This window comes from Falco rusticolus, chromosome 2 (genome assembly GCF_015220075.1).
Source record: "Falco rusticolus isolate bFalRus1 chromosome 2, bFalRus1.pri, whole genome shotgun sequence".
NCBI lineage: Eukaryota > Metazoa > Chordata > Aves > Falconiformes > Falconidae > Falco > Falco rusticolus.
The window spans coordinates 26,565,042-26,579,374 of NC_051188.1; the positions used below are offsets into that span (position 1 = coordinate 26,565,042).

The window sequence follows — 14,333 nt, forward strand, 5'->3', positions numbered from 1 at the left end:
TGGCATATCTCTGACAACTGTGTCATGCTGCAGTCACAGAGTGCCTTCACTCACAAAAAACTCTGCCTCAGTAAAGCTGAATTTGCAAATATGGAGAAAAGAGAAGATTTGTACTTCTGCATGCTTTAAAACTGCCTGTGAAAGGCAGGGGTGAGGCCTGAGGTTAAGACAGTCATTGAAGAAAGTGGGATTCTGGCACAAAGAACCGGATCAGTGCAATCTGCACTCTCCCACCACCAGAGGAAGGAGTAATTTATGGTCTTTTTAACTGCAACTGCTTTACCCTTCTTTCTGTATTCTAACAGAGCTTGGCTGCAGGCTGCCTGGCTGATTTGATGGGAAAGTGAAGATAAGCACCTCTGTAATGAAAAAAAAAATAATCTGCTGCCTGTAAACAAGCCCTGCCAAGGTCCTCAGCAAGATCCTTAGGACAGTTGAAAGCCTGGACAAGTGCTTGAGCATCTTTAAATTTGATTATTCCCATTTGTTCACAAATGGAAATCAAAAGGTCACTAAAGTCAAACCCGGTTTGAGTCTCATAAAGTAGCGCTGCAAACTATCAACATTTCTTTGACTAGGGTATTGCTAGTGACTTGCTGCAGTCTTGCACTGCCTCTCTTGTTGGCACATAGCTCCTTTGGCAGCTGTGATGAGTGAAAAATCTCCCTTGGTGGCTCTTGCATGGTCATTTCTATTAAATTGCCAAGTGCCGTATTCCAGTGGGTGTTCCAGCTTGTTAGAGAAGGTGATAGATAATCCTGAGACAGAAGTCTGGCCTTGGTTTCTGGAGGGCAAAGCACTGCACAAACATAAAAAATTGACTACCAGAGCTGCTCATGGGAGTACCTTCAGGTAACTCATAGCAGGGTGCTAAAGGACTTGGTCTCAGAGAGCATCTATGGTATGTCTACATATACTTGATGCCTTTATAATGACACATATAGCCACACAAACAGCACTCAGAGGACCAACAACCCAGGCTATCATAAGACCAAGAAAAATTACTCCTGACCAGGGGTGGGTTATACACTTGCCAAGATCCTCTTGTGCATGTTACATACACCTGGCATATTGACACTCAGCAGGGAAGATTAACGACTGAGATACAGGTCCTGAAGGACCCACATCTGTCAGGAATACCTCTGTGCCATGACACAGGCTGATGGTGATGGATGTCAAGGAATTAGATGCCTCTTACGGGTCCTTTCATTGCTTTGAAGTGTTTTTGCAATGTAAATACAGGAGAAAAAATCAGCTGAGCACAGGGAAATTTTTTTAGGCAGGGTGTACAATGCTGTGAAGCATCCTAGAAGGAGTTCAGAGTGCCTGAGGCATCCTGTCTTGGATATATCTTGTATAACCAGATAGTACCTGAAGAATTAATATAATATCATTTCCCCCCCTTTATCTACTGCAGGAGATCAAACAGCTGTTCATAGTAATAACTTAATTTGTTCTCTAGTTAAAATAATTAGAAGAATGTATATTCCCCATGAAAGCAAGCTGTGTTGCAGCAGTTGCTTAATGCATTAACAATACTCTCTATCTTAGCTTCTTCAGGTAGGAGGAAAGCAGCACAAGGTATTCCCAAGGAGTATAATCCCATTTCACTTTGTGTGCCCTGGCTTTCTACCACAGTGGAGGAGCTCATAGACAAAACTGCTACATTCCTTGAAAACTAATGTTCATAGAAGTTGTACATTACAAGACTTAGATTAACTAGTTATTGGTAATATTTTCTTTGTTTCATAAAGGCATAAGTCTTAAAACTGAGAAGGTGCATCAAAGAGCAAAGCCAGTCCAATCTTTAAAAAGTAAATATTTATCCTCTAGAAGTATTGCTCATTGCTACTCTTTTACTTTGCTTCCATGTATTTTATTGCTTTTTCCCCTACTCAGCATGATGCAAATTTTTCAGGTTAAACCAACTTCTTCTTCTATGTCTTTTACCAAGCAGACACTAACATTGAAATATTCATCTGTAGTGTATGCTCTTTACACTTTTCATTATTAAATAATGGGATTGTAAAATCAGCATTTAGAAACTTCATAAAACCTAACAGCCATATCAATAATGAGTTTGAAAATATTTTATCCTTCATTTTATGTGCTCCATAATGCAGCAGCAAATCATAATCTATATGTGGGAGACTTTCTCTATGATTTTTTTTTTCCCTAGAAGTCTTGCATATTGGAAGTTATTTAAGGTGCGTTGCCTCTTTTCCCTGCCAGCATGTGATAAAGTTCCAAAACAGCCTTGCTGATTTACATGGCAGTTCTGTAAGGGACTCTGCAATGGTGCTTATGGCGGTTTGTTTGCGGGGATACATTTCCTGCTAACTCATTACTGGAAGTTTGAAAATGCCTTGAAAGAAGGCAGGCCTCTCCTTTCATTCTTCCAAAAGTTGGGAGAGAGTGTGTACTATCACTACAGTCATGAAGTTTTTCTTCCTATCTAGCTAAAAGTCAGCACTTTAAAAATCTAGCTTAAAGATACATTTTAACAACAGGTGTCAAAGGCAGATTCTTAGGTGAGCTGGATGGTGTGGAAAAGGAGGTGTCAAATAGTGACTTGCAGACATAAAAGCATTGAGACTGTGAAGCTGAGAAATCACACTTCTGTGTTAATCACAAAGGGACTTCAAGAAAACTTTAGAGTTTAATCTCATCTTTGTACTTTTGGTCTATTTTTGTTCTGGAATGAGGGAAAAGTTGGGTTCACCTTTCGGTTCTTATGCAACAGAACAAATTTAGAAAAATGTTTACATTTCTTCCTGAAGGTTTTTGCTCTGTGACTATAGCTATTATAAAAGTGCTATACCAACAAGAGCTTAGGAAAAAATGTTGCATTTCCCTTACACTGTGCAAATGTCAGCACCGTGTGCACATCCACTCCCCTCTGCCAGCACAGCTCAGTGAGTTTTAAGCTGAATAAGAGCCCCTTTGCAACTCAGTTGGTTCTCCTTGCTTAATAACCTCTTTCTTCTAAAACTACAAGTTTTCTGTTTGATGAAAAAAAAAAAAAATCAAAGAAAACAAGAGAAGTGAAGAGATGGAGGAAAGCATGGACCATAGGCAAGGTTAGTTCTCTTGCCCGCTCTTTGAAGAAGGAAGCAGAAGGCAGCAAAAGCAGAGCTGTGTCATACAACTTTTGTGTTGTTTCCTCTGCTTTTCAAAGTGCCTTGGCTATTTGATCTTTAGCAGATAGATGCTGTAGTCATTGTTTAGCAAAAGCCTTATCTTCATATGCCACTTTAGAACTATATTTCATAGTGAATGGCAACACAAACTTTCCCTAGTGATCTTCAAAACAACTTGCAAGCAAAATGGCAAGCTATCACAGTATCATTCCCTTAATTTCTCTTTCTGAGTCTCACTTTTATATATACTTTTTTTTTTATCATGCTTTCTCAATGCATGTTGGTGCCACTTGACCTTTAAATGTCAAAATCCTTTTGAATGGCATTTACTGTGAACTCTGCAGCCATATACCATATGTGCCTAGCTAATATACATAAGAATCAAGAGATATATTTCATGATGCACAGCGAGACTTATGAATTCATTTTATTATTCCTATCACCTCCCCACCCCCATGAAAATAAATTTTCAACTAGCTACTGCTATTTTAGGAAGACGGTAGGGAGAGCATATACTGGCAAGCTGATTGACATAAGTCAGCTAACTCTTCCAGCTAAAGGTCTGAGTCTGCAAGCTGTTTCCTGGGGGTGGATCTCTATGCTAAGATTGAGAAGCCTGCAGAATTTAAACTGAAATCAGCTATAGCTAAGCTATAAACACTTACTTTAGCAGTTCTTAAAGTAAATAACCACTTACAAAGTGAAGTCGCTTTACATATTATTGTTACCACTTTCTGTTTGCTCTTGATCAGGTTTAACATAAAAATATTCTCTGTATTTTATTTTTTTCTGTTTGTCTCACATTGGGCAATAAGAAGAGGTTCCCATCATTGCATCGACCTGGATAAAATCTGAAATAAGAATCAAATACCCCATCTTGTTCCTTGAAAAGTTATGGACAAAGGCAGAGCACGGGAGCCAGTCATGAGGAGAGAACTGAAAATATTCCCAGTGTAGACAAGTTTCATTCAGGCTCATCTCTCTAACCCAAAGCTGTTTGGCAATGATTCAATCGTAATAGATGTTCTCTACCAATCTCAGCTAGGACAAATAGCAGATTTTGTCCCATTCTCATGCCAGCAAAAAAAAAGGAAGATGAAAGGTCCCCTTCCTCCATCAATTTCTGAAGCAGAACATGACAGATTTTGAAGCCATTAATTGAGAAGTATGCTCGTGGGATGCTGCAGGAGAGAGTATGGTTTTCCATTTGTGACTATACTTTGGTTTGCAAAGGTGTACTTGTCTATTTTACCCATTGGCAGGTCTTTCTGCCTACAGAGAAGAGGTTTAGCCTTCAGGAAGGGAGGATGAAAAATACTGATAAACTCGCCACTATTTCTCTCACTCACTTGGTCTAGACTGGTGGAAATGGCTGCCACAAAGAAACAGGATCAGGGCTCTGCTGGGCTGCAGAAGCCATCCACAGCCTGAACAGCCTGCAGGAAACTAGTCATTGTAGAAATCTGGGTATTACATCTTGCTGGGTGGCCAGCCAATAAACTCAAATAATCCCATTTTTGGGTGTACAAACAATGTAAGCATGCACAATTTCCACCATTCATTCAATTTTCTTCTTTCATCTTTCTGCTTTAGAAGGCATGGATTCGTTTGCAGGTTTTTACCGGTGATGCCTGTCGCGTTGAGATGGAGACGCCTCTAGAACATGACAGAATTATAGTGCTTACAACACCCACAGAAAACAGTTGCTATCCCACAGACAAGTGAGAAATTGAGTCACCATATCATCATCATCTCCTACAGCCCAGCTGAGTGTCCTAATTATAACATCATTCCCTATTCAGAATCATTTAAGTAAAATGAATCCTTAAAGGTAAGTACCTCCGTAGTATTAAAGAGCCTTGCTGGCACAATGAGCTGTCTCACATTTGAATTACAGACATCCAGGCTAGATCATGACCTTCAGGATGACCTCAGGAGGTATTGTAGGCCAAAGCAAGGGCTCCTCAATATTCACCCAACATAGTGCTCTATCCTGAAGTAAACAGCGCATGGCCCTCACTAGGAACTTTCCTCCCAGCCATGCAGAGCTCATGTCCCCGTGTTCACTAGTACACATATTAACCCAGTGCTACATAGGTTTACTGAGCTTTCCTCCCAGTCAAAGGAGCTAACTTGATTACTTAATGGCCTTTAGAAAGCAAATTTGAAAGTAATCGTCTATTCTTAGCTCAGCTAGTTCTCCTTTCAAAAACGTTTTCCCAAGAGCTCAGCTCAGATGAATGGGATGTTGCCCACAGAGCTGTACAGCTTGCCTGCAATTTCCACCCACCATCCTGAAGGAGGTACCTGACAGTTAAAGGTACAATACAACACACACAAAAAAAATGAAAATCCTCCTATTACAAACCAAAGAAAATCCTCTTTCAGTTAGATAACCGTCACCTGAGAACAAAATCACAGGTATTGCAGTTTTTGTGGTTTGTCATACATTAGCCTCAAGTTTTCTCACATGGTGCAGATCTCCTCCAAGTGGGCAGGCGTGCTGCACGTGCACTGCCCGCGAGTGCTATTGCACTGGGAACATCGGTAACGGTCATGGCAGTAGGTACCCCTGGAAACCGATACCTGGATGCCTCCATGCTGAAAACACTGCTTTCAGCAGCTGAAATGGTGCCTTCTACCTGAAAATTCAAAAAGACCAAGGCTCATAAATAGAACGTAAGTCATTAAAAACCTTCGGTATGAAGTATTTCCCACAGATTTGTTTCCATGTTTTTTTATTGAAAATGAAATACATACTTTAGAACAATAAGCATTGACATTTGGTAGTGTGATTTTATTTTTTTCCGTAGTAACTAGTGTTCTTATTCCAGGGAAGCTGTACTGTTAGACATGGCACATATCCTCTAGGCTGACTTTGATCTCCTACCTTTTCTACCAGAAAACTCAAGCAGCTTTTCTCAAAAACTATCTGCATTTCGCAGGTTTGTGATTCCACTACTCAGTTAAGAGCCAGGTGCCTCAAAGTAACTTTAGCACGCAACTATGACATTAGCACCTGTAAAGCTTTCACCACACTCCTGGTTTAAGGCCAAAGGACAAGATGTGTACAAAAAAGGAAAGGCTTAGTTGATAAGTGTCACACCTGGAGAGAAAATCTCTGGTATTTCTGCACGCACTGAAGAAGCCTAAACTTATCCTTCCTGAGAGTCAGCAGCTTGACTTATCAGCTCATAGACAGAATGTGTTTGATATCACTGCTTTGTTAAAATTGCCAAAATCACAACTTTAGGCTCTTTAATATCAGTTCTGTTTAAGGGCAGTTGTATTGTGTTTGCTTGGCAGGTTTTTGGTGGCGGGGGGGCTACAGGGGCGGCTTCAGCGAGTCGCTGCCAGAAGCTTCCCCCACGGCCCTCGGGCCAGTGCCAGCCGGCTCCCAGAGGGACCCGCCGCTGGCCAAGGCCGAGCCCACCAGCGACAGCGGCAGCGCCTCAGGGGCTGCGGATTGAGCAGGGGGTAAAACCCCCCTGCGGCAGCGAGAGAGCGAGCGCAGCAGCCCCGCAGCCCCGGGCGGTGCGGAGGGGCCGGGGGGCTCCGGGCGCCGCAGCAGCGGCTCCCCCAGCCCGCGGGGCAGCCCCCGGCGGGGCAGGCTGTGCCCCCAGCCCACGGAGCCCGCGGGGGAGCAGGCAGCCAGCTGCAGCCTGCGGGGACCCCACACTGGAGCAGGTGGGTGCCCAAAGGAGACCATGACTCCGCTGTGACCCCTGCCCAGCTGAGGAGAGGAGAGATAGACTGGCTTTGGTGGGCACCTTGGGTCCAGTCAGGGTCAACCCACCATATAATTGCAAAAGCAAAAAAGGGAGACTGACCTCTTATATTTTAAATAAAGCTTCATAGGCAACTACAAAGAGAAAGAATCAACATGGTAAAAGCATCACTCCCAGAGATGTACATATTAGAACTCTTGATTTGCTGAGGAAAGGATGAAAAGGTTACACAAAACCTCTTCAGCATTCCTTATTAAGGAGACCTTTTCCTTCCACTTGATTATGATTACTCTGTCTTCTTATACACATACAATTTCATAACATAAAGTGGTATTTTTTAAAAACCAACCTATTTTATTTAACCATTATATGTTTGGTTTAATAAAAATTATTCCAGCAGAGCATTTTCTGTTTGTTAAACACCAATGAATTATGGATGACTGTGGAATACATGTTACAATGCGCATGCAATGACATCAGCAATGTATTTATTTCTGCACTGTAGAAAATTATTAACAAGAAACCATCAAAAGGCTGAACTGTTGCAAAGACATTTGAAGGATTTGAAATGGAGTACAGCACAGAATTTTATGGTTAAGCTGCATTTCGTCGTGGAGTGGCCAATAACTGAAACAGAAGCTCTTACCAGAAAGAGCTGCCCTACTCGGTTTGGATAAGATAAAGCAGAGTTGGCAGGAGATCTCCGCCATTCATGGTCATCATCTTGACGATTGGACTGCTGGCTGGCTGGCTTAGGCTTCCCCACACTCGGCATCTGAGGGCTGCAAATCTCATCCTTCAATTTCTAACTTTTCCCATGTAACATACAGACAGTATTAGTGGCAGATTCCCTTTCTGGAACCTAACTTTCAAGCCCTGTATAATTTGAGCCCTCTTTGAATTTACTCTGTGAAGTCCTTTGAAAATCTGGCTCTTAATGTAAACCTTAACAACATATTCTGTATTATCTTCTGTTTGACCCTTTCTAAGGGTCCAGGAATCCCCTGGATGCTGTTAGCCAGTCTTTGCACAGATATACTGGGCAAGTACCTTGGCTATGCTTATACTCCACAGCTCAAGAGGAACGCCAAAAGCATGCAGGTTTACTTTAGAGCATCTCTCTCTTTTTTCTTTATACGAGAATTCAACCAGTCCATTAAATATATTAAACTTTATCTTTGCAAGTAAATAAATCACACCCTCAGCAAGCCTCTTCTGTAGCAGAAGTATCTTCTTTGCTTCTGAGCACATTTTTAGATGTAAAATAATCAAAGGTATTTCTTAAGTAAACCTTTCAAAGGCTTTTATAGGGTAACCTTCCTGCTCTCACTCTGCTTTGTACCGTTTTTTTTAAGCTGAAGTTTATATTAAGTTTGATACTACAATGTTTTTATAGAAATTATGAACTTTCTCTCAAAATAACTCAAGCCGAAGCCTGAATGGACCAGTTTTATCTTTCACTGCATAATTCTATTATTTAGATTTTAGGAGGGGTTGTTTTGGGTTGGGTTTTTGTTGTTGTTGTTGGCGAGGTTTTTTGCACATCATCAGAGCTTTGGCTGAGAAAGCAGCAGGGTGCTGTTTGTCCTCTGCAGCGATAGCATGTTCTTTTTTCTATTTTCTGTATCTTTGGGCACAGAGCGTTCCTTCTTCCTTTCTGAGAAATGCCATGGGCACTGCTCCTAAATGATAGTTCCCCGAGACCAGACAAGTAGTCCACAGACCTGCACTAAGCAGTAAAATTTTATTAATTTCCAGTTAAACTTTTGATGGGGAGAGGAGAGAGGACAGACAGTTCAAAAAGGGCAAAGCAGGCACTGCTGCGGCCAGTGCTGGCACTAGGAAACAGATGGTGCTGGGAAATCACCAGGCAGGCCAGAAAACAATCACTGAACTCCTCTATGGCTCAGGCTTGAAGGCGACCAACTTTAGTAAAACAAGATGAAGGAATAAGTTTGCAGTACTGTGAAATGCTACGGTGGGAAAGTATGTGCTGCAGATACCAGAGAACACATGCACAAGCAATTAAAGCAATTACCTAGGCAGGGCAGACTACTAGGAGGAACAAGACAGGTATTTTTGCCAAGGTTTTGGGATATCCGCCATGAAATCTGCTATAACTTCCCTCACCGAATGCCAGCCCAGAGTGTGAAATACCAGATCTCCCCAGAGGCTTTAGCACTAGTTCACATCTCTTCCACCTCTGCATTCGTTACCCTTTTCAGGAATTGTTAATTGCAGTGATGTCCACATAGTGATAAAATAAGCCAACAACAGAGAACACGCTACTATTCTGAATTGTAAGAATCTGTCAAACGCTGATATCTAACATTAAAAGCATGTGTGTTGCTGTAATTGTTGAATTTTCTCCTAATCATCCCACCTCCAGAATGGTGGCTAAGTTACGTGTGAGATCCTAAGACAAAGGCTGGAGGGGTCGGAGGGAGGACAGCGTAAGTGCATGAACTCACTACTGTAAGGTAACTTGTACACACATGCCATGTGCTAAAATTGTAAACCCTGGACTGCCAGTAACAATCTGGGGCATGATAATCCCTTAATGAGCAACAGCAGGTGCTGAAGTGCTTAAAGTAAATCACTCCTGCATTTTAGCGAGCTGTTATTTATGTCATCGCTATTGACAAGTGCAAATCTGACAGGACTGGTAGCAGCCAGTGACCTCTGCTACTGAGGGCTAGGAGCTGCAGGGGATCCCCGGGCAGGCAGGGCAGGCAGGGCAGACAGGGCAGGCAGAGCAGACAGGGCAGGCAGAGCAGACAGGGCAGGCAGGGCAGGCAGGGCAGGCAGAGCAGGCAGGGCAGGCAGGGCAGGCAGGGCAGGCAGGGCAGGCAGGGCAGGCAGAGCAGACAGGGCAGGCAGGGCAGGCAGGGCCTGTCCCACTGCCCCAGCCAGGAGTAGGGCAGGCTGACAGGGTGCCAGGGGCAGCCCCAGCACCAGGCACCTCCCTGGGGACAGGGACAGCCAAGGCTGGCACAGGACATCTGCCCGCAAGTGGAGTTGGGGGTCGGGCCCGGTGAGCGGAACCAGGGTTAGACCCAGCCCAGGGTGGCAAAGGCATCACAGCGTAGCTTTGTGAGTGTGGTTTTGTAATAACAGGTTTTTAGTCTTCTGATTTTTCTTTTTTTTATAAGATGTATTTTTTCTGTCTCTGCTCTGACAGATTTGGATTGTTAGGAATTCCCATTGCTTGTGCAGTTTAGCATGCCTGTGGGTACACCCAGAAACACCAGCCACTGGAGAGGTGTTCATACAAATTAAGAAGCGTTAGCCAAGGCAGCAATGACCACAACGCAACACAGTTTCACACTTGGTGCTTCACTGCAGATGTCTGGAGTGCAAAACACAGTCCAGACATATGGTCTTCCACTCTTCTCTCCTTGCCAGCCACATGAAGGACGCATGGTTTTCACGCCCCTCCAAGGCAGGACAGCCTCGGTGGCACAAGAGCAGCACCCATCCTCGCTGCTCAGGGGCTGATGGCAGACCATCAGAGGCTTGGCCTGAGAGGTGATTTCTGGTGGCACCCTAAGGCAAGGCAGGTGATTTAATCCAAACATTTTAAGTGTATTTGGACAAATTATTCTTGTCCTAGAGATATATTATACTAATGAAGTCATGCTATTAGCCATTGCAGCCCTGGCAGGAATTGCAAACTATTTTAATCCTTCAAGAACACATTTGCCCAGCCAACAATTTGACTTGTCATTAGTAAACTCCTAGCTCAGCTTTTTAAGAGATGGGAACACACAAGAAAGTATTGATCTCTAGGTTATTGATTCCTATCACAATTGCATCAGATTTCTTCTAAGGTCTGTAGCAAATTGATCTGTGGGCTATATTTTCCCACCTATATATTGGAGGTCCACAGGCTTCAGGGAGGGCTTTTTAGAATAATGCAGCAGCTTGTTGCTTTGATTTCAAAAGAGCGTGGAGCTTGCCAGATCTCTTCAAAGGGAAGGAAAAAAAAAAAGGTAATTTGTCCTTGTAAATGCTGATGCAACATGAGAATAGATCTGTGGGCCTTGTAAATAGAGTGCTTAAAGAACAGGTCCTCTGTTGTGTGCTGGGCTGATGCAAGAGGAAAAGATCAGCCCAAAGGAGAGTCAAATCGCAGCTCAGTATTTCCTCTTGGCTCAGACTCTCTACTGATCTTGTGTGTCACTCTCCTTAACCAGAGCAAGAAAAATAGGCATTTTCATGAACAGGATTCACCGTACCTAGCTACACGCTGGACAGGTTATTCTGAATTTGTAATCCTGTATTCTCTTTCTAGTTAGTGGAGAGAAATCCAGTAGATGTGTCATCTGATCCATTATAAGCAGCTTTGTTATAATGAGAGGAACTGCTCTCTGAAGGTGTCTATTTTTTCTCATTGATTACACATGGAGTACACGGTGATTAGCTCAGACTTAGATGTATGACTTCTAAGCCCCAAGCTGGGACAGATGATTCCCATGCTCACATTTCTTTCTTTCCCTTTTCTGCCCCCTTTTTTAAGATTTCTCAGTATCCTATTCCTAATCAGCACAGGATGAGTCAAGGGGGCACACCCTTGTTGCTTCATCCTTCTCCCAAAATAATCCCTCAGCTGTGCATGATTTCTCTGCTCCCCAGCCTGCGTTGTTCCATTACACCACATCATTCCTTAGCAGATTCTCCATAGGACACTAGCTAGTTGTGAGGAGGGATCAGACAGCTGCAGGAGGAAGTGCTTGTTGTACAGAGTGGTGGGGGGAGCGAGGCATCTCCTCAGCCACACCTCACAAGGGGTCCTTCTCCTTTCATGGCTGACATTTTTTCCTTTGACAAGATTTGCACAGCAACTGGTGACACTGCTGGGCTGTGTTCATTGGGAAACGCTCCATGACCCAATAAGACATGAATCTTTATTGGTAATTCTTTTCAGTAAGATGCAGTGGCGACAGCTGTTTCTGCACCAACATAGCACCAATGTTATCCATTTACATTGTAAGACAAAAGAAAACCCATTTGATTTAGGTCAGGCCTACTCAGGCTCATTGTGTTTTTACCAGTTGGCTTCCTTCCAGAACTCACGTATTTATCTTCGTATCACTTTTCAGCACCAGAATCATACTATTCTCCCCACTGTACGGGTGGGTTCCTGGAACAGAGTTCATCTTCTCCCAGGCAACAAAGTGAGGGGTGAGGATATTACATGGGAACCAGAGTGTAGGAGCTTTACTAACATGGAAGTAAAGCTCTGCTGCATCCATCAGGGAAGGCCACGCCAAGGAAGTCTTTGATATGGAATCCTGATGGAGTAGTGGTGATCCTCAAACACGTGACAGGTCATGGCAACGGCACACTCCTAGCTGCAAAATTTGAAGAAACTGCATTGCCTACACTTAGAAGCCCAGCTCCAACTTAGGAACTGCCCAGGTACCCGTGGGCATGAGCACAAGCAGCTGTTTAACCTCTTCTAGCAAGGTGCACTGAAGCATCTGCAACATCAGTACTGTGTTCTCAGCCTTGCTTTGCCCCTAGTTATAACAGGCAAAGGAACTTCAGCTGGGGGAACTCGAGATGCTCAGAACTGCCCTGTGCTAAGGGAGCAGGCTACTGTCCTTCTCAGTCCTGAGCTCTGTACTGTGGGTGAACAAAGTGCAACTCCCGTTGCTGTGTGACTACCACCAGGCACATGCCTCTCTTTCCATTCCTATCAGGTGATGTGCCACCATCTCTGATTAAGGAAAGAACATCTGAGAGTTTGGTAAAGAGTCACAATCACAATGGGAAATTTCTAGAAATGAATGGCAAGGGCCCAGCTAAGCCAGCTAGCTGTTTCCTGTTCCACCAGCCAGAATACACAAAACACCTTCATTCTCCTCCATGAGAAAACTTGTGGAGTCTTGACAGTCATTTTAAGAGTATGTTGCCAGCCACACAGAGCATGCTACATGGAGGACACAACTGTGGTGGAAGCCACCTTTGTGACAGGCAGCACCCAGAACGGCTTCAGAGGTTAAACCCATTCCAGTAGCTCAGCTGTTGTTGGTTCTTGCTGAGAGGACAGCACAGCCTGGGTGAGCCTTTTCTGTGGAGTGGTGCATTGGTTTGCACGCAGAACCATAGGGAAAGACTGGTCCCATGTGCATGCTGCTCCTGCAGACGTGAGATACTCGTTTGGGCTCTACACAGTTTAGTCAGTAGCTTATGGCACAGATTAGCGAAGGGCAAAAAAACTGGATTCCAAGCTGTAACCTACAAGGAACTACATACAATGTTTGTATCTTTGGAAGAGAAGGTTAAACTGATCTGCCAAGATAAATGACGTACTGCCAACTTTGAAAAGCTTCATTATCTGGTCTAGAGCTGTCTGCCATTAGTGTGACACCTGTATGTAAAGAGATAAAACTGTTGCAATTAGCTGTGATTTTCACCCACGTACTTTATGTCTGCTTCCAACCAGAGTTAGTTCAAATTATTGTTTAGGTTTGAGACCAGTCTGGCAGCAGCAGCAGAAGCTTAATGACGCAGAGGTTGGTTTGTTTGTTTCTTTCTTTCTTCCTTTCTTTATTTGCTTGCTACTGTGTGCATTACATTTTTAAAAATGCCTGCACAGCATCTTCCACTACTGGAAATGTGTTAAAGGTAAATTATACATCTCATCTGGACCAGTGGAGATGGAATATCACAGGAATTAGGGAAGGTGCGAACTGTACCACCCAGTCAGTTATTTATATTAAGAATCCATTAAACAAAGTATTTAAGCAATGAAATATCTTGCTCATTGTTAATGTCCTGAATGTGAGGAAGCTCATCACCTAAAGTTCTCTGGAGTCTGTGGTTATACTGCATAATTACATAATAACCACACAGTCAATGCCTATCCAGCAAACATTTTAATTTTGTTCTGTCATAGAGGAATACAGTGGTCCTATACTGATTTATCAAAAAGAAAAATCATGATTCAATACCCTCTTAAATCATGAGATTATTTTTTTAAAAAAAAAAGTTTTTCAGGAAATAAGAAATGTTTGCTTACCAGAATTTGAGATTTTTAATTCATATTTTCCAGCAACAATATGGGTAAATACTTAAAATGTCATAATTACTTCAAAATCATGACTCATCTGAAACCAGTGGAGTTACATGAGTAACTGTGTAAGGGAAGCATACTCTCAAGTCCTGAATTAGGGTATCAGATTTCTTGTTTCATCAATTAAAGGCACTTACATGCTACAACCAGTGTATCTGGAATCCCAATTACATTCTGTGCTGCAAGAAGTTTGGCCAGATTCAAACATTCAGCTCTAATTCTATCTTTCTCTGATGTTTAGCTCCATTCACTCACTGATCACAACTGTCAGCAATTCAATTTCCCATTTTTGTCTTCAGATTCCTCCAGTTTAGGATATGATGCACAGAGACTTCAGAGGAGACAGATTTACCCTGCAATGGTTAGCAACATCACAAAAGATCA

At 43.0% G+C, this 14,333-nt stretch overlaps 1 protein-coding gene across 1 annotated transcript in view; it reads right to left on the minus strand.

The window, feature by feature from the left end:
• Positions 1 to 5,532: 5,532 nt before the first annotated feature.
• The window catches only part of LOC119143678 (coiled-coil domain-containing protein 169-like), a 60,880-nt gene continuing 52,079 nt past the window's right edge, over positions 5,533 to 14,333 (minus strand). Inside the window, exon 8 of the mRNA XM_037378178.1 lies at positions 5,533 to 5,782. Coding sequence (XP_037234075.1) covers positions 5,779 to 5,782 — 4 coding nt within the window. The 3' untranslated portion in view covers positions 5,533 to 5,778. The remainder of the gene's footprint in view (positions 5,783 to 14,333) is intronic.